General features: G+C 35.2%; 1 protein-coding gene across 1 annotated transcript; it reads right to left on the bottom strand.

Moving 5' to 3' along the window:
- Positions 1-1,793: 1,793 nt before the first annotated feature.
- On the bottom strand, positions 1,794-25,943 carry pptc7b (protein phosphatase targeting COQ7 b). The gene is made up of 6 exons (XM_056466380.1): positions 25,466-25,943; positions 18,804-18,983; positions 13,272-13,470; positions 7,039-7,162; positions 6,011-6,140; positions 1,794-5,914 (listed from the first exon to the last, which is right to left on the bottom strand). Exons 1-6 carry the CDS (start codon positions 25,665-25,667, stop codon positions 5,856-5,858), a joined length of 894 nt encoding a protein of 297 aa, XP_056322355.1. The 5' UTR covers positions 25,668-25,943; the 3' UTR covers positions 1,794-5,855.
- Between the last annotated feature and the right edge of the window lie 143 nt (positions 25,944-26,086).

Raw genomic sequence — 26,086 nt, 5'->3', positions numbered from 1 at the left:
TCATATTTTAGTATAAATACTATATTTTTATTTCAATATTTTACAACTTGGAAAACATATTTACAGGTACTTTTCTTGCATTGTTACACTGTACACACAAAAAAGTGTAGTTCTCATTCGCACATTTGTCTGCTTCAGATACTGAGAGACTCATCTTGACTGCAGAAGCACCATTGAAACAATCAAACAGGAAGGAAGGAAGTACAGAATTGAGGACACTGCTTTAAGCGACACCCAGACCAAACACGCAAGCTTTGCCACACAAAGGCCTCTGGATGAGACAAAATGAGATTAAGGCTTATAAGGTAATGTTGACTTTTCTCAGGTGCACTCACAGGAAAACACAAACACACAGATCTGATTTGCATTCAGTCAATATCAGCCCGGCTCAGAGTGGCAGGCTTTCTGTGTTTTGGAACGATGTACTGTAATTCATAAAAGCACATCTGATTGTTTTGGATGGGCCATTACAAAAAAAAAAAAAACTTGGAAAATGCGTTGTGCGTGTAAAAGACAATGTGGCAAACTTCAGACATGAAAACAGGTTCAGTCTTAGCATGCCATGACACTCACTGAAGGTGAAATTTGCAGTTTATGAACCACCAGTGACGTCAAACAGAATTGCGAAAATGTTTTCCAAGCAGACATTTTGGCTTTGTTTACGCAGCTTTCAACTCAAAAATCTCAGAACATTTATGCAAGTAAACCAATCTGTTCAAACAGTCAATAACTGGTGTCCCACTGGTGGCAATAGTAAAATCAATAAGTTTGTAAATCTGGACAATTTCACAATATTGCAATGTTACAATGTTCAGTGTACTTGTGCTGTATTAAGATACTGTGACCTAATCAGATAATTTGATTTTGAACTATCATAGATGTTATTTTACTTTCTATTATTTATTAGTTTTTTAATATTTTAACTACAGATCCAGAAAAAATCATGCAAATTGTATACTTTTTCTTTTGAATGGTACATTATTTGCATTCACATTAAGACTATTAATATTATAATTGTTATTATTGTTATTATTATTATTATTATTATTATTATTATTATTATCATTATGTATCCAGATTCAGATAGTCTGGCATAATTTATAATATAATTTTCCCACAAAAATTTTAACTAGATTGAATTTCCATTTTTACCAGCTTTTTTTTGGGGTGGTTTTGCATTAATAATTTTTTAGACATAGATTGAGACATTAGTGGCTAATTGTATGATCCTACATATGCGTCACTTGTACAAGGTTACATATATTTAGTTCATACTAAGACCCCAAACAAAATATAATACAGCAATGACTGTAAACGAATTTCAAACTACCATGATGTTGTTTTTTTTTTGGACTTTAGATCCTGAAAAACTTGCATAATTTGTTATGCAGTTACACAAGAAATTAACAAATATATATAATACCTGACAAAAGTTTGGGGTCAGTTTTTATTATTTTTTTTAATTGTATTATTTTATTTAATAATAAAATGATTCTGTTCATCAAGGCGGAATTTATTAAATGTAAAAAAAAGTTAATTGTTAAATACTTATTTGTTAAATAATTATTTATTACTTATTGTATGTAGTTTTAAATGAAATTATTACTCCAGTCATTATAGCTTTTTTTACTATTACCATTAATAATAATAATAATAATAATTAATATTAAAGTGATTTCTGAAGGATCATGTGACTCTGAAGACTGGAGTAATGAAGCTGAAGATTCATCTTTAAAATCACTGGAATGAATTATTACATTAAATGATAAGCTACTTTTGAAACAGTTATTTTACAGTGCAATAACATGTCACAAGTTGTTCAGTTTTTCTGATGAAATAAATGCAGCCTTGGTGAGCAGGAGAAGCTTATTTTAAAACATTTAAAAATCATCTTGACTCCAAACCTTTGACCGGTAATGTAAATATTAGTGGATTTCAATGATTCCATTAAAATTTTTATTCAATAAATTTGTGTTTGTTACTTATTTTAAAAACATTGCACATGTGAACAAAGCCAAACAATGTCATCACTGATGCAGAGTTAAAACCACCTTCAAACTCCCATTCCAACTCTCACAAACAGATTGCAATTCTCTCTGCTGCCTCTAGAGGTGCCACAACTACACACATCATCCTTGGCTAAAATAAAAAACTGGCTAAGACATCTTCAACCTAAAAATCACATCTTTTTTTAATAGTCAAGTACACCGTTGATCTTAAGAACCATTACATATTAGTGGTGTTTAGTTCATTTCTGTCTCATTTCTCAAGAAACACAAGCAGACATCGTACACAACAGCGTTTCTGTCAGAAACTCTAAACACATTGTACAACTCGATTGCAGTCTTTTCAGTGATGCGGTGGGAATACCTTGGTCTTATGGCTTTTCTGCTTTGGTTTTCTTAAATGGATCAAGACATTGACAACAACAGGACTACAATCTACAAGACATCATATATGAGACCACAGTTCAGGTCTAATTGTTTTGCAGGCACAACAGGGGCCTTCAATATAGTCCACACTATCTGTAGGGGAAGAGTTCGAATTATTTGTGGGTGGGGGAGGGGAGGATGGCAAACCTCACTTTATAATATTCATGTTTAGTTAAGCTGCCTTTCCACTGAAGACAACAAATGACAAGCGACAGACCGGAAGTCATTCATTTCCAGAGTTCTGATCATCTTCGTATGCAGAAAATTCAGATCCAATTTGAGCTGCGGATACGTTGAAATATGTGAACTCGTGCGACTAGACTGTATGAGACCGGCTGAGATGTATTCCAGTGTTGTCCAAGCAGGTCCATGCATGCGAGATGAGAAATAGTAGGTTTTTATTCGTTATTTTTGAATCGGAAAAAAGTTTATACATTAAAAAAAACATTTCTATTCAAGAATGAGTAATAAAAATATTATTGTTTTTAATGTTGTCTCCACATTCCCTCCAAAATTTTTTGCGGTCTATGAGTTTCTTGTATTCGTTAATTCATTCATTCAACCATGGTGAACGGACGGACAATAATGGCTCTTGCTTTTGCACTCCTTTATTTCAGACACCGCGAGAATCAGCTTTCCTCCCACGGTGCACAACACAACTGAAAATTCTGTGCGACTGCAACAAGGGAGCGTATTCCGACAGTCGTGTCCGACTGTCATGTGCAGTGGAAAGGCAGCTTTGGACAGGTTATTGTATGACAGCTTAAAAGGTAGTTTATGGGACAAAATTAGGCAATTAACCAATCAAATACATGAGTGAGTTTTGCCATAAAGGGCATGCAAAATATAACAAAAAAAATTATCAAACAAATCAATAAAAATCTAAAAAGATAATTCAAATAACCATATTGCATTGTTTTCCCAATCTAAAAAACATTGACAAAATATTGTGTAATTTCTGCTTTTCATACAGGCAAATATGTCTCATTATTAACGAAAGACTTACACTTGAACTGCTTGAACTGTTGCCGTTTTGTGAAATAAAAATCGCCACCAGCTCACCCACTTTTATTGTACAGGTAAAAACATTCATATAAATAATGTAGTCACACATTTATAATTTACAAAATTAAAGCAGCACATGAACGTGAAAAAAGCTCTCCAGAACCAATCTAGAGTGATAGAGGAAAACAACCAAAAAAAAAAAAGATACCCTTCAGTCAATTCAAAAAATAACCCAAGCTTTGATAGGGAGCGCAGAAGACGCTAAAAGGCCTTACTGTCGACCAACGTTTCCCAAACTTCTGGTGAATCTAACAGCAATCTAAGTAAATATATATAAAAATAAAACATTTTTTATATACCTGACCTTTCAATTCATAAAAAGCATTGCCAGATGCTAGCCATTTGTGCGTGTCGACTTCTAAACTCAAAAGGTGAAGTCATGTAAATGTACATCCAAACACGCATTCACAGTCAACATCCACCATCCCCATGAGTCAGCAAATCTGTATTTCAGCGGATTGTGACATTCTCTGTGCGGTTTCATTAGTATCTTTCATAATCAAACACTAGCTGAACATAATAGGTCATCTCCTTTTCTCTGAACTTGCAATCTATCATCCGAGACCTCTCAAAGTGGCTGTAGGTAAAGGCCGTATAACTCAAAGTAAATATGTTGCTTGAACACAACTAGCCAGCACATCCTAAAGCACTTGCATTTCCAAACAGGTTTAAATTTCTCCAGGTCCACCCTTTAAATCAGGAGGCTGACTGTCCTGCAGAGTTAGGCTACAACTATAGCCCTTCGCCACCAAGGCAGTTTAAGAGCTGGATCAGAAGCAGAGCCTAGGTCCAAATCGGTTTTCATTCGATACCCAGAAGCACCGGCTCTGAACCAGGAAAAATGGTTCAGGAGTAGCACCAAAACATTTCTGGGTAGAAGAATCATCAGGCTGGAGTGGTGTTACTGTGACCAACAAGAGACATTAACCATCACTTCATAAAATAGAAGCTGAACACGGTGCTACACACATTATTCTCGCTTGTGATCTGTGAATATAAAAAGAGACAGCAAACTCCACAAACACGTTATTCTAGCTTGTAATCTCAGTTCATAAAAATTACAGCAAACTGTACAAACATGACAGGTTCGCTGTGTTTGGATGCCATTGTAGGTTCGCAAAAAGCCATTAACATTAAAAATGCATCAGCTACCTTTGTAGAAGGTATGTTTGTATTTGATGCTTCTGCTTTTGCGTTGCTGGGAAAGATGAGACCTATTTATAGTCACATCAGACCTGGCTTTGTAGTGGCTCTCTAGTCTGGTAGCAGACTGGTCCTTAGAAAGCTCTTAGAATAGCATAATCTCTGAACCAACACCTGGTTCACTCAGGTAGAATAAGGGCCTTCTAGAGGTCTTGTCAGGTCCTAAGGCCTGTCCCCGACCCAAACTGACTCAAATCGCTTTTTTCAGAGCCCAAAATGCAATTTTGAAAGACCCAACCCAAGAACCAAGTAAACAATCAGAATAAATTAGACCAAAGTCCAACTGGACAGCATTTATTTTAAAACCTGATTGGACACCAAATATAAAGTTCATTGGTGTGCGCATAGTAATCCTGGTGTCCTGATGACCGATTTGGCCACTACATTACTTATCATTAATTTATATTGCTGCCTAGTTCAGCTATCATTTGGGACCAGTGGGTTGGAGAAATTAACAATGACCCACTTGTGTCTAGGATGTTTGTATTCGAGTGAACCAATGAAGATCTGTAAATCCAAATCCCAATCAAACAAACCTGATACACCTAATCAAGGTCTTTAGACTCTCTAGAAACTTCTGATCAAGTGTCATAGTTGAACTCTGCAGGACAATGACTTTCCTGGGGCAAGACCGGACAGTCCTTTAATAAACTTTAACCTACCTCTCTATTTCAGCTCAACTAATCAACCGACAACCACACGTTATACACGTACACACACTTAGAAGCACTCAGGACTTTAGAAACACTCAAATTTCTCACTGGAAACTTAGACAGCATTTGCATGAGCCACACAAATGAACCACGACAGCTCCATCCACAATGAACTATTTTTCTGTGAGTAATCCATGGCTGTCCTTGCCTTTTGGAAAACTAGATTCACAACACGCATCGATGAAAGACTCCCAAAATCTGTTTGGACGCATATGAGGTCATCAATTCTGGACAATTGTAGATGACTTGATATTGCCTGCATCATCATCATCACCACCATAAAAGTCTGTTCATGCCATCCTCCTCCCTGTGTTGACTGGAGATCAACTCGAGGAATGGGAGAATGGAAAGGGGTGCTAGGAGATGTGAGATGGGGAGCAGTGCAATAGGACAGGGGTGGAAGACACAGGTGTAAGAGAGGAGCAAGCTCCACCCAGAGCGCTCAGTCTGTGTATTCTGCCACAATGGACAGCAGCACTGTGATGTCATCAGGCTTCCCCCCTGAAAACAGAACAATGACAAGGTCAGTATTTAAAGATTGTGGATTTTCAGAGAGGTTTTGGGATCTCAAGGGAAATGGAAATCAAGTCGACTCACCTCTTACATTCAGCCCATTGTCACAGGCAAACTGGGCGAAAGGGGACATGTAGTTGGGGTCATAGGCCAATTCATGAGCCTGTTCAGCGATACTGCGTGCAGTCTGCTGGATACTATCATAGTTGGTGTTCTGAGGCGATACAGAATGACCGAAGATTAATCAAATGAAAAATGTGGAAAGCATTAGAGAACCCAAGTATAGATGTATATAGCAAGATAATATAGTATATACCAGGGGTGCCCAAACTCCTAGAGGGCCAATGTCCAGCAGAGTTCAGTGTCAACTGCAATTAGATACACTTGAACCAGCTAATCAAGCTGTTTCTAGGTATACTAGAAACTTCCAGGCGGTGTGTTGAAGGAAGTTGGAACTAAACTACGCTGGACACCCGCCCTCCAGGACCGAGTTTGGGCACCCCTGGTATATATTATCTAGCCATTTTGAGTTTGCTGTTAAACAAAAAGCAAAAGTTATGTGTATAATTAACCAAAAATAGCGCTAGACCAAAATATAGACAAAGCTATTTTTTTTTATCAAGATCATCCTATCCTGATGGCATTCAATAACAATGGTCTGCTTGAGTTCAAATTTGTTTTGCATATCATAACACACATATTTAATGTTCAACAATGTTTACCATCTAGTATATTGATCTAAATTAGGCCCCATGTACTCTTTATGTTGGGTTTTGGTCAACTGGTTCAGAAGTAGACAAAAGAGACACTTTCCACATTTTATTTGACCTATTTACCTGACTTCATCTATGGTTGGAGGTACATATGTGGTTTTTCGTATCTTTGATCTAATATTACAAAATTAGAGTTCATTATAAAAGGAAATAATGAAAAAAATTATTTATACAGCCTCAATACTACCACAGATGCTGTAGATTTGAGTTATAACTAACAAGAAGAAATCAGGTCAAATGGGTTTTCAACTTCCACTGGAAGTAGTAAAAAATAGACTACAAAGAGTAAGAAAAAAATCTCCAGATACTTTCACATTTAATGTTAATTATAGTCTGTACCTTCAGTTTCTTCAGTTCTTGCAGGATCATGTAGTCAGGCATGTTGTCAAAGAGGCCATCAGTAGCAGTCAAAATAATGTCCCCTAACTGGACGTCAAAGGAGGAGCTATCTGCTGCCTCAGGACTGAAAAAAGACAGACAGGCATACAGTTAGACTTCTGTACAAATGAACAGAATTGAAGGTTTTTATTGACTGAACCACCCACATAGCCAAGACTGATGCCAAATCTTGAATATTGTAATGCATGGAAAGCAACCCTCTGAACTGCACTGATAAGTAACTCAAGGCACTAAAGACTTTGCCTAATGTCTATGGGCAGCATTCCAACCATTTTGTAGAAATGGTAAAGGGAAAACAATGATCTAATCCACTAAATTAGAATGAGATACTTGATCAGGCTTGAAATTCAAGCAGTAGCGAAAGAAGGCAACAGGTCAGAGATCATTCTGACCTAAACGGGGGGGAAATGGACACTCTGGAGTTGGAACTCATCCAGACCCTACATGACCTCTGGACCGAATTCAAGCTGTCAGGTTGTTTTCCTAGAAACCAGACTAGCCTCTTCAAGCTCCAAATCCTTTGAGGCCGAATTTCAGTTTAATCTGTCTTAGTGCACTGGGTAAGTCTTGGAGCTCTGATTGCGGGTCAGATTTTAGGGTAAAAATGAGGACAAACAAAACGCTGAAACTTTGGAAAGAGAGGTAATTTTCTAAATGAACAAAGGTATACATCAAATCTACAGATAAAAAAATTAAGTGATCAACAAGTACACTGTTAACAATAGATAATGGAAAATTCAATGAACTGGTAACTCCCCATTTTATACACACCGTAAGCAAGAATATGCTGAAGAAACTGTGCTTAATTCAAAATCTGCTGTTGCTATGCAGAAAAAATAATAAGTCTGAATGTTTAGAAATGTATCAGAGTTCTTTAGGTGACAGAGTTTGAGGTATCAGGAGCCCAAACACCATGGGATGACTTCCACACCTCCAGTTAGGAAATTGTGCAAATCCCAAAGCTGCTTTTTAATTAAAGCTACCTTCTAGAAAAGTAACCATCTTGGATTCTCTATACTGAAACGAGCTTCCACCTGCTCTTCTAAGAATACTGTAACCTTCAAGAAGACACCACTTCTGTTAGCTGAAACCTCTACCATAAAGACATGATGGTAACTTTGTGGTACGGTTACCCATTTTCCACAGACACAGGCATTTCCACTGCAGAGTTCAGGGATGGAAAATTAGTTTAAAAACGGCTCTAAAAAACTTGTTTTGGTCTCTAATGGAGTGGGGACAGGAGAATTTTGATGTGGTCTATGAAAGTCCCATAGTACAGTGTGATAATGTTGCACTACATTTCATCCAATGTATAAACTGTATACAAAACAGCATTTGAATTGAATTGGAGTTAAACTAAATAGAATTTAATAAAATAATTGAATAGAAAAGAATTTAGAAGAATAGAATTGTACAGAAATCAGTGCTCCCCACACATAGACTTTACTTAGTTGCGTTTCCCAAACAACAACGTAACTTGCAGCTGAACTATCATAGTATGATGCATCGCTTGGGAAAAGAATCATGTAGTGACAAGTGTTTGCCAAAACCCGTAGTTTCTCTGTCGCAGATCCATTGTTAGTTATACCGTAAAATGGCCATTATGATGCTCTGAACGGGGTGACAACTTCTTTAGAGAAGAACTCTATAATTTCTTTGTGCAAATTATATTGTTTTACATGCACATGCATTTAAAAAAAATCCAATATTAGTTTTAGTAAAAACATGCACTCGTTTTCCTTATTAATTGAGATATATGTAGATGGCACATATACGGCCAATGTTTCCTTAACAAATATTATTGAAAACATTACATATTCGATTCTAAAACATAAAATCACTTACAAAAGCTAACTCAATCTAATATCATATATAAATCATATAAATAAATAATTAGGCTATTTATAAAAAAAAATACTTAATTTATTATCTATTAGAAAATGAAAAAATCCTATTTTAATAATAGTACTAATAATATTAATGATGATGATGATGATGATAATTATTATTATTATTATTATTAAGTAGGATAGTTTATTTTTTATTTTTTGAAAAGTCTATTTTTACAATTTGAAAAATGCATGTCATTTACAGTACAGATACTTAATAAATAACCTACTATAAATTAAAATCCTTAACGAATGCTATATTTTGTTTTCACAAGCTTTAGAGACGCAACATGAAATCCACTTTTAAATAATAGGTCACCTATAGATTTCGTCATGAGCCACGGCTGTGTTCAAAATTACATCAATGTTTTCAAAGTGCACTGCAAAGGGAGCGGCATTGTAAACATGAAGATCATTAAAACTGAACTGTAAAAATACTTTGAAAGCAAAGTTTAAATGTTAGAATGTTCTAAACGAATAGGGCATAGGGGGGATAACTGGGAACAGACCACAGCCAGAAACTATGTTTCAAACTACAGCTCCAGAGGTGTAGTTGTAAGCGTACAAGTCTGCGACGCAGTTTGCAAATGTTCATTGGAATGATGGATTTGGGAAACAGCAAATCAACAAACTATGTTTGTAATGACAGAATTTGCGACCTTAGGTGGCTAACAATAGTTTTCGGAAACGCACCCCTGGTATATTAACGGCCAGCCAAGTATATTTGGTGATATTTTTGTAAATTATTATCATCCTTTTACACTTTTTTTTGTATCCGTCAAAAAAAATCTCCTCTAGCCCTACACGTTTCCTACTTGTCGTCGTGTGTGCGCAAGAACGGTCACAGACAGTCTCACATGCCCTGCAGAGACACACCTTTTTGGGACTTAAAACTGCATCCATCCAGGATTTCTAAAAACCTTCTAAAATGTCCAGGATTCGGCTTTTGGTTTCGCTTTTGGCATCGTCATTTTATTTTAAGCCTGATATACTCTTACTTGGCTTTGCAGCTGACGGTGCGTGCACAGCCGTAAGAGAAACATTAATTAACTATAAAATAAATTATTGAATTTAATTAATTCTTTGATCTAAACGAGTCCGATAACCTTTTCTATTTACTCAGAGAGGACAAAATTACATCTATACTAGCTGCAATATACATGTAGACCGTTAGAAATAGTTAAATAACTCATTTGCCTTATTTAAATAATCTACACTTTATATTCTTGTAATTATGATACGTTTTGGAGATTTTTTGTTCCATAGATGTTATTATTTCTTATTTGATGTATATTTTTTAATTTGATGATGTTGATATATTACATATTTTGTACATATCTAACATGCTTTGGCAATACTGTACAAAATTTCAGCAGTAGATTTTACCTGTCAGTGGGTGCACATGGCTCCTGAATTGAATACAAGTAAACAAATAGTGGATTTCTTTTTTATTTCAACAGTCTTAAAAAAAAAATAACTTCACCCATTGAAAAGAAACGGTGTTTAATGAATAAAAATATTGTTAAAAATCACTTTGTCACATGTGCCATGGGTAAAAGGTGTGTTTCAATCTGGCTGATGAAAATGATCTTTTGTAAAAGTTACTGGTTAGTCATTGTGCAATGTAAGCAACATTAACACAGCACTCAAAGCATCTGAGAGGCTGTGCAGTAAATGCATATTTCATTGCGAGGCGCACACTTTGAACCCAACACTCAGGTCAGATTCCCTGCTGCACTTGAGAGAGTCAGATGAGCGTTTTCTGCCACAACAGACTCTGGACCACATTAACTAAAGGTCCCACATAAATTTAGCTGGACATGACTGGCTTAAAATAAATCACGCTCTACTGGGACTCTGGAAAATATATAAACAAGTGTTTAGCAAACACTGATTGGCTGATGGAAAGGGGTTTGCTTTGCCACCCTCTCTCTTTGATTGGTGGTTTTGGTATTTGTGAGTGAGTGTTTGGATGTGTGCTGCTGGCAAGACTGGAGAGGCAAGCAACTACAATCACATGGCCTTGGCATTAAAGATTTGAGCCAATTCTCTCTCACACACACATACACCGTTTCTGTTCTCACTTCTACAGGGTCCAGGAGAAGCTTAGCTAATACTGCTAAATGTAATCAAGTGGAAAAATAAAATAAGTTTTAAATAAAACTGCCCAAGGCTAAATGTTACAAATATTATCATTTTAAATGCAATAGCAGTTTTTGTATCTGTGTGTATATATATATATATATATATATATATATATATATATATATATATATATATAAAGATGTGGGGATTGTTGGAAAGCATTAAATAAAGTTTTTAAAATTTTTTAAAAATAAACAATTATATATAAATAAACATACATTCATTCATTCTTTCACTGAATAATTTAATGAATAAATAAAACAACATTAAGACCATGTGATCAATAAAAACAGATTTTAAAAATATATAAAAAATACATTGATATATAAAATATATTTTTAAAAGACAATTTATATAAAAGATTAAATAAGTTTCAAATAATCTAAATTTGATTAATATAAATGATCATCTCCATTCTATCGCATTTTGCAATTATATTGTTGAATGTATATTATAAATGGATCTACATTTTTGGGGGGGGGGGGGGGGGCATTTATAGTATTTTAGTTTCTATAAAGTTACAAGTTACGCTCTGCACCATGGCGCATGGTCTAACAGGGTTTTGTTTAATCTTCTAACGAGTTATAGGTGTGTTTTGGGAATAAACCAAATCAGAGACTCATCTCCCATTCCCTTTAAGAGTCAGTTGCATCGCATGGTGCACTTGCTGTTTACATGGCGGACTTTGTAAGTGGAAAAACGGAACGCTTTACAAGCAAGAAAACATTTAAGCAGCATCTGCAGCACAAGGATAAAGAACGAGCCTCCTCCAATCGGCTTCTTTACTTTCTCGTTCTCTTTCGGAAACGCCGTCTCCGCTGAAGACATCCATTAGTCTACATAATTAATTTTGTTTGTTAAGCACACAGATTTGTTTCTACATTCAGTTCTCATTTCCAGCCAACGAATAAATGAACAATATTAATGAAGTGTGGTCAAAAATTTATATCCAAACACACGTTTTATGCCCTATATGGTGCAAAACCTAAACAAATCTAAGCTTGTTTTAATAAAACAAATATAAATATGAATATAATAAATAATACTGCTAATAATAATAACAACGACAACAACATTATACAAATGTAAAGTCATAACTAAACTGAAAAAGCCCCCTAAGATAAAGAAGGCATGGAGGCAGTGGTTTTATATTTAAAATAATAATAAAATTTTAATTCTTTTATTCTTTTTCATTTGTAAAGATATGTGTATTGCTGTACATGTGTGTACTGTGTGTATTGAGCAATGTGTAAGCATTTAAGGCGCACAACTAACGCACTCTGCGCTGGACTTTGGACCTGCTTTTAGCTGGTCTATTGCTCAGTCTATTTTAGTTCCTCAAAATAGCAACACACAAACAATGCGCCTTAACATGCCTCTTTTCTAGATGACACACCCCTAAGTCGATAAAGCGGCGCAAATAGATTTGGCATTTAAACAACGTGGCAGAAAACGGGAAAATTATTGTTGTGTTGCTCTTTTCAGACCAGAGCATCGCGGCAAACAGTCTTGCGCCTTATTGCCCCGGGTGTATGATAGTATTGCATTTATGGATTTATTTACTCATTCAATTATTTTTTATATTTGTGGGTTTTATGTTTTAGCCATTTAAAAAAAAACTTGTGCATTCAAGTCTAAATATTCAAGCTGCATTAAAGCTATAAAAATGAATAAATCCAAAAAAAATCCTAATGTGACTCAAATCTTTTCAAAATCCCCCCAAAAATTAAAATACAAAATGAATCGGGTGTATTTCCATGCCCTTTTAGATAATAGTAATCTATTAACCTATAAACCAGTAAAGACACCATCAGCAGAAGCGGTCGATTATTCACAAAGTTTTATAGTTTGCTGTGTCAAAATTCATTCCTTTTCCTTAAAAACTTTAAATCTTAAAGATTTTTACATTTAAAGTTGAGTTGAGTTGAAAAGCTTTGGTTTTGCCCATAAAAATCTGCAGTTTCCATCACTCATTTCTGAAACAATACTTCAAAACATTAAAACAGGGTGATGGAAAGAGCTTCAGTGTCAGCTCGTACACTATTAATTGCAGTAAAAGCCATACGGGCCCACATGAGCGACACCGATCTGCAGTCAGTCAGTGCGTGCATCCCCTGTCAAAGAGTGTCTGTAACCCACCTGTCGCTCAACACGACGCCCTCGGCTCCCGGCGGGGCGATGGACAGCTGGAAGGGCGTGTTGAAGTAGTGCTGCTGCTCGTCTGACCGATGAACCACTTCTCCTCCTCGAACCACCAGGAAGCCCGAGTCTCCCAGATTACAGGTGTGTATCCTGTGACTCCGGCGGTCCAGAACCACAATGCAAGCTGTGCTGCTCCCTAGAGAAGAATAAAAAGCATAAACAGTCACACTTCATAATAGGGTTTCATTAGATAATATTAGTTAATGTATTTACTAACATGAACTGATAATGAACAATACTTAAGCATTTATTAATCGCAGATCAACATTTACTAATGTATGATTAAAATCATAATTCATGCTTGTTAGTTAATGCACTGCGAGTTAACATGAATGACTATGTTTTCATTACATAACTTGAACAAACATGAATAACTATTGTAAATTATTGTTCAGTGTTTGTTCATGTTAATAAATGCATTAACTAACATTATAATAATAAAACCGTAAGTGTTACCAACAAAACATTTATTGAACAGATATTAGCAATTCCAGCATTATGGATGTGACATTTGCAAGAAAAATCTGTAAGTGTGGTTTATATTTAATGTCATGGAAATAAAAGTGCGATGAATGTGACCAAACAAGTTTGCAAGTTTACAGTATACGAGGATTGTACTTTGTAGAAACTCTGTAAATTAAACTGCATAAGCCTGCAACACTAATCAAATATTTTTTTTTAGGAAAAAGCTTTGTTCTGGATGTGACATCTGTCCGTTATGGATGTGACCGATGTAAAAGTGGCACAATTTGACTTTGGTAATTCCAATAAGATTGTTTAAAAACACTGATAGAAATACTTTAGAGTATTTTACACTATGCTAAAATACAAGCCTACACAAAAAAAACTTAAGAGTTTCACTACTTTGGCATGGTTAACATATGCATTTAATTGCACATATGTCAAGCTTGCCTTTTATTTTCTCAGAAAATAGATAAAAATATAATTAGTACATAAAATAAAATTATAAAAAATATAAAGAACTTACAGAAAAATATAAAAATAGTAATATCTACTATGTAAAAGTTTGCTAAATTAATGTGACGTGCAAAACAATAATACAGTAGCAAAACAATTGTATGTTTTTATTTTATATATGAACTATTTATAACCTGGTTTCCATAATAACAAAGTCATGTAACATACATGACACCACGTCTTTGTAAAGATGTCAACAGGAGGTGGGATGAATGCCGGTTGCTCTTACATAAGCTCTCTATGTAGGGTGAAATTGTTGCATGTAATGTATGCAGAGGGACAGGCACATGACCACAGCACAAATAAAAAAAATTTTAAAAAAACACCACAACCACATGACATGTTTTGAGTATAAGCTTGTCACCTCAGACAACTGATGGTGACAAACAGCAAATGGCAAGATGAAGCATTTCAATAAATTACACACTTTTACAAAACAAAGTAATGCAGGTTGAGTTCAGTAACATCAGTGCAAACAATACATTGTCTTTATTCAGGGTTTCTGCAGGCTTCAATCAATTCAAATCAAACTTAAGACTTTAAGACACGTTTAAGACCATTATGAATGAATTTTTAGACTTATGCAGGGCTAAACACTAAGGATTTTTTTCTGTTGACCCGGTTACTTCTGTAAGTACTTTTTGAATTAATGGAAGATCATGTAAAGGGATGTGCTGCTCTAATTTTCTTTCCCTGAATTTAATATGGAGAATTTGCTGTAAAAATTTCTAACGGCTGTTGTGAATTGTATCTCTTTGCAATAGGAAACTTAAATATAAAATTATGTTTTGAGGTGGATTATTTTTGATTGGGTGTTGGTGCGATTGCACTGAAAAAAGTGTTGCATGCAAAACTGTTGCAAACTATTTATTTGTGTTGAATTTAAACAAACACATTAAATTGAGCAATATTCAACTTAATTTGTTTGTTTAAATTCAACACAAATAAATTGTTTATAACCACTCAACGTAAAAAAATTGAGTAAATCCAAGGAATCATCTTTGAATAATTTTTTTCAGTGTGGGTAGCTTTACTCAGACAAAGGAAAATGTTTAAAATGATTTAAGACCTACAACACAATATTTCAGTGAATTTAAGACTTTTAAGGCCTTTATTTGATTTTTTTAAATTTAAGACATTAAGCCTTTTAAGACCCCGTGGACATACTGTTTATTAATTTTTTTTCCAAGTTAATTCCAGTGTAATTCACTATTTTTAAAGTAAAACACCAGGTTTAAGTTTATTCATAAATGAACAAATTTCCATTATTGAAGTTTAGTTATACATTTTTTTAATTGTATTATTTTAATAGATTTCATCAATTAAAAAAATTGAAAAGAAATCATGTTTTCAAAATGACCAGTACAAATATTTACATTTTAATTAAAAAAAAGAAAGTGACAAACAATTAATGTTACAGAAAAAAAGATTTATTAATAAAAATGAGCAACAAATCAGCATTTTATATTGATTTCTGAAAGATCACATCACACAAAAAAAAAACTGAAGTAATGAACATTCAGCTGACAATATATGGAAAAAAAATTATCCCAATTGTCTGAACAGAAGTGCATGAAGAAATTTTGTTAGTAACAAAAATTATTTTGTAGTTATTTTTCTGTCATGTCCACTGATCAACATTTAGGTTAGTTTGAAATGTATCTCCAGTGAGTCTATTTGTAATAGGCATCTCTGTTTATCACTTAACCCACTCCTTCCTTCCTTCTCTCGATGTCTTGCTAAGGCCTTGCAGTCCAAGTGACCTTGTCTCAGAGCGGTCACCCAGAGACCTTTAGCACTCCACATGCCTTCCTAAAATAAAAGCAGGTCACTTTGAAGAGGCAAACAACTCAGCAAGACGAAGAGCGTAGCGTGACATTTCTGACAGCACGGGACGTCTGCTTTCAGCAAAAAGACCACCACTTGCGTGCGTGCCTGGTCATCCAATACCTCGTTCAAGACTCTAACTTAGTCTAAGCATTACATCAGAAACCACATCCTGTTAACTTGAGGCTGCTTTAGACAACACTAACAATTGTGCCATTTAGTTAGATGTAAAAATTGGAGCTCTGACAGGGACATGACAGATTTAAATGACTGAAAAGCGGTTGCGGGTTCAGTATATGGATCACATAAGACATAAGCACATAAGGCATGTGTGAGATTTTTTATTTACGTTTTTAGGACAACAGTACATCCAAAAAATATCAGCAGAATAGATATCCAAAGATGCGATCTTAACTTGTGAAGAAATCTGAGTTTTTTAAACTAATGAAGACAGCAGAAGTCAATGATTCGTTTGAATTATTTAGTCTGACATGTTTACTGCACCAAAATATTTTAAATGTTTCTCAAAATAAAATATATTGTGTTCAAAGGGGAAAAAAGTTGTTGTTTTTTTACCCAGACATTTAAAAACAATATATTTTAGATCAGTAAACACAATATCGTGAAATTGTGGAACTGTGATATTTTTACCCAAGGTTATCACAAGATTAGAATCTTATACCGGCCCATGCCTAATCACAAGTGCTCACAATTTACACTTTGTGATCATATCTCAGTTCTGTTCTGTTGATATGTTATCCAAATATTCATAGTTTGAAAAAGAGGGAAATACGACCAGTTTGTGCTGCGTTTCTATGAAGATCCTAGTGTAGCTGCCATTACTGTCCAACCCCATTATTTTGTTAATAATCCACCAGGTCTGCAAGTCACATCACTGAAAACTATCAAGTCTCAAATGGACACATGCTGCAATTCAATATAATATCCCACACTCCGAAAATGAAAATGCACAATATTTAACCATTTTCGAAAATTTCTATTTCTACTTGTCAGCAAATTCATCATGTCTACCTCCTTTTGTAATTATACTGTAATACAATACATTACAATAATAAATACCCAGTATTTGTTTGTTTTTAATGCTAACAGATTTTTTTATGCTAATTTAATGCTTATTTCTCACAACACATCAAAACAAACATACAGTACAGCTAAACAAAACAAACAAGCAGCACACTTCATCTGAACCACATTCCACAATCTAAAATTTGACTAGTTGTTTCCAAAAATGAAGTTAAATTAGTCCTGAAAAGACTAAATGACTTAATTGGTTTACAAGAAAAAGGGAGATTATTCCAGTCAAAAGGAGCTTTGTATTGAAAAGTTCTACAGCCACTTTCTGCTATAATCATTAAAACAAAAAATTATTCTGTTGTATATGTCGAAGAGAATAGGAGGAGATAAAGGGAACAAAAAAACTGCTTTAAATAAGAAGGGCAACTAAAATAAACACATTTAAAAAGAAAAATACCAATGATATTGTCTACGAAACTTAGCTTGAAGCCAATCAAGAGATTCATATAATGATGGGACATCTTAAAACAAACCTACATAAAGAGTTGAAGACAATATTTAAATGTTTTAAATTAAAATCAGAGGTATTGTTATAAATAATATAAGCATAATCAATAATACGAAAAATTATTTGGGAAATAATGTTTTTTCTAACTTGAAATGAAAAACAATTAATAAAACGATAAAGTGAACCTAAACACAGATATAACTTATTAATTATAAAAATCAATACGTTTTAAAGGATAATTCAGAATCTAGCCAAATACCTAGATATTTAAATGTCAACATTAGATAACTGTGACCCCTCATCAAATCTAATATCTATGTCTACCGATTGTAAACGTTTAGATTTTTCTAAAGGACGCCATACTGCAAGACTTCTTTTTATTTAGTATCAGTTTGTTTTTTAAACCATTCTTGAATTAAAGTAAAATCAAACTGCAAAGAAGAAATCGAACACTTATAAAGTTAACAAACTATTTAAAAGAAATATGTAAAGAAATAATGCAAAAAAGTTAAATATATACTTATATGATAAACTTATGAGCTTAAAAACTAATGAAAATTAGAATTGTTGCCTTGCGAAGTAAAGTTTAAGATGAAGTGCAGAAATTAGGTAAAAATAAAATACTACAAATTATCTACTGATACCAATTAAATTCTAAAACAAGATAATAAATTAACAAGATAGTAAACCATAAACTAAATGACAAGTCAATGACATACTAAAAATTAAACATTTTACTTTTTAAATCCTTCAACTTGTTTTTTGTCTTTAGTTGATTACATTGTCATGTAAATTGTACCTAAACCTAAAATGAAATACATTTAAAAAGACAATAGAAAATAATATGTCTTTAATATAAAAATATACAATACTTAACGCACAATGAGATACCTGACAGCAAAATCTGCCATTTTGAAGATAAATCAACCATTTTCTTTCCTGACATTAAACTGAAAACGAAAAAAGCTTGGCCAGGAATCAATACTGTACATCACGACGCAAGAACTGTGAGTCATCCTGCAGATCTTTAACTTATTTATTCTGTAAAAGCAGCAGTGTGTGTGTGTGTGTGACTCAGCGTGTGGTTTGGCGCGTGTGCGTGTGTCTGGATATAATCTTACCCAGCAATGGTACTTTGTTCTGCAGGAGCTCATAGTAGCCAGAGGTCAGGATGCCCACGGGGCTGCTAGGAGTGAATCGCCCCTCCTTCACCAGCCGTTCACACGTCTTCATCAGTGTGGCAGAGAACTGGGACGGGTCCACGCCGTAATCCCTCCAGCCCCCAACACCATCCGCAACACCTGAAATAAGCAGAGACGCAGAAAGGCGTCGTCAACAAGGCCCTGCTTCCACTTAACATATGGTTTAATTGCAAGCAGTCAACATTACTGTATCGACCTGGAATTGATGCATTATAAAATATCTCATAGACGCTTGTGTTCAGATTTCGTTCACATTTAATCTCGCTTAATATTTCACAGGAGTACTCCGCACAACACGAGCAAATGACAATAAACAAATTAAACAAGCAAATATAATGCGGCTTATGAACGAAAAATATGCAGAAGGATTACAATTGAAATGGTTTTCCATGCGTTTTCATACAAAGCAGCCAAGCATAAACAGTGTTCTGGTGCTGTTTCTCACAAAAAGTCCTATAATGATCAGTCAGTAGATGGCAACACACAAAAAAAACGGTTTTTATCCACATTGGTTCTTAGACATTGGCTTGGTGTGTCCCAGCATTTAGACCCCATTTAGAACTTAATTGATCAGACTGATGACAATGCATCTTATTACTAGGCCAAAGCGTAAATACAAATTTCCTCAACCCTAATAGCTTCAACACTTAAATTCTGTTAAAGAGAGCAAAAAGGAAGGAAGAGATGGCAATTTTGACACCGCTGAGACAGATGGCAGCTGCCGCCAAATGTCCTGATGTACCAACTGACTGCTTATTGTGATGGTAATGCAACATGGCCCTCTGCTACAGCATGTCTGATGCCTTCATCGAACAAAGACGACACAAGATGCATCATTTGTGAACCCCTTGAACTTAGCTACAATAAAAAATATACATATATTTGGTGTAAGTTTTACTTTAAAACAACTTTTACTCAGAAATTGCTAGTGAATTTTACAAATAATTTTCAAAGCAAGCAACACATACAAGTAAACGTTAATTTCTTTAGTAGAAATACAAGACAAATTGTATTTATTTGCAAAATGTGATAAAGTATTTTTTTAATAAAAAATAATAAAAACGGCTGACTATTCTTTTCAAACTACAATCTTTAGGAAGTTTTAACTGACTTTGTGAAAACCATTTGTTTCAAACATTAGCTACACAGCAGGCTATTGTGGGAATATAAATTTATACAATCTAGTTTCAAATGAAAAATAATCTACATATAGCTGAAAAGTTATATTCTTTGGTTTTTGATTACATCATTTTATTAACAGCCCAGCCATAAGGCATTTACCTTTGTCTTTTTGACTACAGGCTAAGCCAGAGTTATGCAAATGCTAACGACTGCCTTTGTCTTTGGGTCATGCTTTCATGCTACAGAAACCATTGTGTTGATTAACTTGTGTGGTCAGTAGCTGGGCCGGTTTCTATACCTATATGCCAATTCACCCTGCTGACTCTAAAACTGAATTTGCATGCTTTGTTTAGCCATCTCCCCTCCTCCTAAGACAATATAGACAGGACATCTTTGTCTTAATTCAGACTTCGATAAAACTCGCAGACTGCAGACCTCCAATAGGCTCTGCAGACACATGGACTTCTTGAAGACGCTGTATGACTGCAGATTAACCAACACGTCTTAATAAAGGAATTCTGCTTGTTTCGAGTCTCCTGGACTGGGTTCCCTCTTCTATATTCAATCATTTATTTTTTTTTACAACACTATAAACTTTATTGGATATTTAAGTGGACATTCTTAAATGACTGATCTGATGATATATCCTGAAACTATCATATGAAGTAACTTGAAACAAAGCCATGGTAATAAATTAATAAATTCAACTGACCTTTTATGTGTGACATCATTTATTTTTTTAATTAATTGCACAAAATGGGATTAATAATGCTAAACAATGAGACCAGCTGAAAAAGCTCAGTCATTTAAATACACCCGATTTAAAATTCTGCAAACACTTTGCATTGGGTTGAATTCATGCAAATTCACCACATTTATCAACAGAAAGCTGCTTGGTTTAAAAAAGCAACTTCTTTTGCAAGCTGTGTTTCATATATTACTACTACAATATCCAATCTGACGTGCCTTAAGAATGTGTGTAACAATCATACACTACAGCAAATGTCTCAAACTGGATTCCTGGAGGGCCGCAGCTCTGCACAGTTTAGCTTCAACTCTAATCAAACACAGCTGTTCCAACTAATCAAGGTGTTCAAGACTACTAGAAACTATTAAGCCAGTGTGAGTTGGAGGTGGTTGGAGCTGAACTATGCAGAGCTGCGGCCCTCCAGGAACTGAGTTGAGACCATTGCCCTACAGCATTGAATAGTGACATTTTAACATTATATACAGCCATTTCCCTTAAAAGTTTTAAAAACTGCTAAAAACTACTGTCACACTGCTACAAAATGTAGGCTCGTACAAACCTGGATGCTTTTCGTTTGCTTATCGTCAGCATTTTGAGACGTTTTTCCGTATACAAAACCAAGCGATTTTCACTTGCGTTGAGCAGAAGAGTATGCAAAAATCAGGTATGCACGATCACATTGACGCCCTTTATTTAATCACGATGTGTTAAACGTTGACGGAAAACGCGAGCAAAAAACGTCTCGGTGTGCACAGGCCTTTACATTGTCTTTTTACTCCCACTATGCTTTGTAAGCACACACGTTGAGATTTATCAGATTGCACAGCCTCAACTGAGATCCAGGCTCAAAAGGAATAAGACTTCGAGTTAAACACGATTTAAAGCGCAAGTCAAGCTACGGTTAACATTTCAATGGAGATATGCAAACAACACCAACTGCTCATCAAGGCTTCAAACATAATGGCATTAATGTTGGAAAAATCAGCAGAGCGTGACAAACTGAATCACAACAAAGTTTACTCCTGCCATTTGATGCCACAACATCCAGAAAGGCCAAACATTGAAGTCAGACTCAAACCTTTATTCCAAATGTTTGCATTTCATTTCTGAAAATGAGATGACAATATTTACTATAGGAAAAAAGGCTAAGGGAAACAGCTCTTAGAGGGAACACCCATCTGTTTACACCAGCACACAACTGAAAGCAGATTCTCTGCCGCTGTCATCTACATGCCAGCATTACTGCACGAAGGTGTGACTTTTTTGTCATATGTGAATCCATACTCATTTACAAGGAGCACTCCACTTTTTTGAAAACAGGCTCATTCTACAACTCTCCCTGAGTTTAACTATGTTTAATCCATTCAGCCAATCTCTGGGTCTGGTCGGAGATCTTTTAGCTTAGCTTAGCATAAATCATTGAATCGGATTAGACCATTAGCAGCTCTCTCAAAACGACAAAAGTGTTTTGATAATTTTCCTATTTAACATTGGAGTCTTTTGTAGTTTCATTGTGTAATAAGTTGCTATTTTCTATAGGTTGATTATATGGCTAGGCACTATACGTTCATTCCGGCGTAATAATCAAGGAACCATGCATGGCTGCAGCAGTCGCAATGATACAATAAATATTAAAAGGTAGGACTAGATTGACAGGAAAATGACAACAACAGCCAATAAGAATCCAAATATAAGAGGTTTTCAGTCATTCATAGTGCTTTAATGTCTAAATCTTTTTGAGCTTGACAGTTTTTTTTTTGCCTGAATTAGCTTTAACTGGATAAGAAAAAAATATCTATTACCTGTTAATATTAGCATGATCATTACGTGAATAAATAATTTTTTTAAATGCTAATAATCTCTCTAGAGCAAAGTTTCAGCAAAATCGCTAAACAGTGACATTTTAAACATTGTTTTTATGTGTTTCTGCATTTCATTATTTTGCACATCATTGACTCAGTGGAAACCATTACAATTTTGTGTAATCTATAAACATTCTTTGTTCCATAAAATTCCATCAATTAATCACATAAACATTAGATACGTTACCATCCACCTATTTTTATGCACAATTTGGATGATATATTTTTATTATAAAAAAAAAAAATCAGTTGATGAAAACGCCAAGATGTGCATAAAAAACCGTATACACAGAACTCAGTAGGATAAACTTTTTATTTGATAAGAGATGTGCATAAACTATGACTTTACTTTTATCTAACAAATTCCAGTATGCGCATTTAAAAAAAAAGGTCATGTGATTTTGTTATAAGAGCTCATGTGATGATAAAACCGTGTGAATGGACAAACCAGAAGGCTGAGTAAAACATCTGAAACGTTGTTTTGGTCATTCTAAAACACTTTCACCATGACAATTTTGTTCTGTTTTTGTTCAATTTTGTAGCACAAATTTAATTAGCATTTTTGGATGGAAATATAGCTACTGATATATGAACACGATAGAAACAAACAACTTTCTAAGCACAACAAAAGTCTACGATAACTGCTAAATCTAAAACCTTTACACAAGCAATCTTAATAAGAACACAATTGTTGTTGGTTATTAGGAAAAAAACAATCATCTGCAAGAACTATTAAAAGGCCAGATACAAGTCAGATGTCCGAGAACTCCTGGAACAAAGGTTTCAATGAGCAACTTGCATCCAACTGCTAATGTGATTTCAACGGTTCACAATCTCCTGAAAATAGACTACTGCATCAATAAGGACACCACTTAAACCTTCTAGCTGTTTCTTCCTGTTTCTTAAGACCTGCTCGTTAAACTAATTAGAGTGGAAAGTGAAGATCACCTACTGAACTTTATAGTAGATCAACACAGAAGTTCACCATACTCGGTAGACAAATATTTAAAAAGTGTAAGGAAATAAGGGAAGATGATGCAACCAGTCAGATTTTCCACAGATTTCCGCAGGTTTTTAAGCACATCATTAATTCTTTTTATTTACTTGAGTAAATATATTTATTCCGTTTTTTATTACAGTAATATTATTGACTTGTATGAAAATGTTCATCTGATTTATGTGCAATGCAGTTTGTAAAGTAATATTTTCTGTCTTTTAGTAGATATATTATATGAGAGGCTTGCTTTGTTTACCAAATAAGGTAAATCTAATTAGATTTGCATTTTAAACATTAAATAAAAGTTAAAAATATATGATTTTTTATTTCATATATTAAGGTTTTAGTTATGATACTCCCAAAATAATTCAGCAGAAATCTGCATATTTTTACCAAAATTCTCAGCAGAAATAGCAAAAAACATCAGCAGATTCCATGATGATTATATATGATGAATAAATTTTTACACTGAATTTATTGAACTTATTAGTCAAACCAAACCAACCCACTACAAGGTGAACAAAAACATGACACTTTAATTTGAAGAAAAAAGTAATTGAAAACCAAAGTTTGAAGAACGTGTACTACTTTCATGTGAGATAGAATTACTGTCAGAGATGGCATCGAAATTTAAACTGAATTAAAATGATGACTTGATTAGATCATGTTTGTCAATCTTTGATTAGAAGAAGATCTTTCTATGAAACTGGGTTATGCAGTTTATCAGAAGAAATTCTGTAGTTAAAGTAAAATAAAACAAAAAAGATAAATAAGATAAAACAAAAACAAGAAAGCATGCAGGGGTCTGTTCTTTGTACGTGGATTACTCAATTTGCTGGATTTGGTTGTTGAAGATTCGACACGATCCAGGATCGTTTCGTTCTTCAAAACTCATCCGAGAGTTTTGACTGTGGTGGTGAACAGCTGGTCTGCCGCTCACGTGCTGAGTCTGAAACAAAAGCCGGTGAAGCTTCCTCGTAGCACGTGAACGAACTCCTCGTTTTCTTGCATTGTGTGTTCACACGACAACACTGTGCATTATCACCCCGAGCCTTACAAATGGAAACTACTGGGTATTAATTTATAAATTCTACCTTGGACTATAGAAGAATGAGAAACGTTTCTAAGGGTCAACGTGAGGACAATGAGTCCGCCTGTGTGTGTCGCTGGAACGACAACGTGATTAAACAACATGGCCGCCTCCATGCTCAACCATTCTGACCTTTACTAACAGCTCTTACAACATTAACAAATGAGTACTTACTACTGCAACATTACACAATCTACTGTAATTATAAATGTTAATGCATTTAGCAAGTGTCTTCCCTTTAACAGACTGAGTTACTTTAAAAAAATTATTTTCGACGCGTAAATCGCACTAAACCACTAATAAAATGTGCTAAGTACAAAATTTAAACAACATCTGACATTAACGTCATTAATATACACGTTTTTAAGATTTGACGTTGAAATAATTCCAATTTCTGCCACTAATAGAACTTTGGGGGCTCGGCTTAGCATCTTTCTAGGTGAAAGGTCAACGTGGATTAACAAAGCTCGTTTAACGTTAAATTGCCGTTTTATACACGTTATACGACACACAGCCAGTCGCATAGCTACTGCTTCCTAAACCAAAGCATGTTAAATCCAGGAAAGCGACCACAATGTTCAGAAAGAGGGAGGTTATTTCAGGTGAGGGTTGGACTGACCGTCCCTCACACCCCCAACATCAACAAATGAGTGCTGACATTAACCCGTGAAGGTCATTTTCAGAGTTAAAAGTCCCTTAAAGAACAAAACATCCCAGAGCTTTCATATTCGACACGTATCTCGCTGATTTCCGCTCACTCACCCAAGACATCCGCAGACTTGTGTCGGGCGATGAAGCAGGCATCATCCCCGTAACACATGCCTTTTTTCAGGATCCCCTTCCGAAAGTCCTTCCCGAAGCCGCAGCTGGCCGTGATCAGGCTGTAGTCTCTGCCGTCCGTTTGCGAGAGTCCGCCCAGGACAGCCCTGGCAACGATCCTGCCATAGGAAAGTACCGATAACATCCCCCTGCCGGTGTACGGTAAGCGTGTACCTGCCGAGCCCGTCTCTCTACGATCCGCGCGAGGGTGCACAACCTGCGGCTCTGTGCACCAACATTCGCCGCAGATCAACCGCAGGAGCCAAAACAAGTGATCCTAGGGACGATGGAAATATATGGCTGTTTTTAAGTCTTGGCGGATTTCACAGACGGAGTTCCTCCAGCACACTCCATCCTATTCAACATCCTCCCGCGGACTCGCTCACATTCCCGTCGGTCACCAGCGCCCGTGTTCCGCACATACGGGATCTGCTGGGGTCACGTGACGCGCTGATGTCAGAGCGTAGTGGAAACCTGAAGACGTAGTGGAAGAACATGTGCCGGAGCGTTTTGAACTGGACACGGATACTTTTGCGAAGGAGCAACTGGTGTAGCATTTGTTTA

The sequence above is a fragment of the Danio aesculapii genome, chromosome 10 (assembly GCF_903798145.1).
Source record: "Danio aesculapii chromosome 10, fDanAes4.1, whole genome shotgun sequence".
In the NCBI taxonomy this organism is placed as follows: Eukaryota; Metazoa; Chordata; class Actinopteri; order Cypriniformes; family Danionidae; genus Danio; species Danio aesculapii.
This window is presented reverse-complemented; position numbering and strand designations above follow the sequence as displayed.

What these genes read in the sequence shown, in the direction of transcription:
- pptc7b (XM_056466380.1), bottom strand. Translation starts at nt 25,667, where the DNA reads ATGTTATCGGTACTTTCCTATGGCAGGATCGTTGCCAGGGCTGTCCTG. An exon ending in CAAGTCTGCGGATGTCTTGG is followed by an intron (nt 18,984 to 25,465) that starts GTGAGTGAGCGG and finishes TGCTTATTTCAG; the next exon opens with GTGTTGCGGATGGTGTTGGG. An exon ending in AAGAACTGAAGAAACTGAAG is followed by an intron (nt 6,141 to 7,038) that starts GTACAGACTATA and finishes GTATCGCCTCAG; the next exon opens with AACACCAACTATGATAGTAT.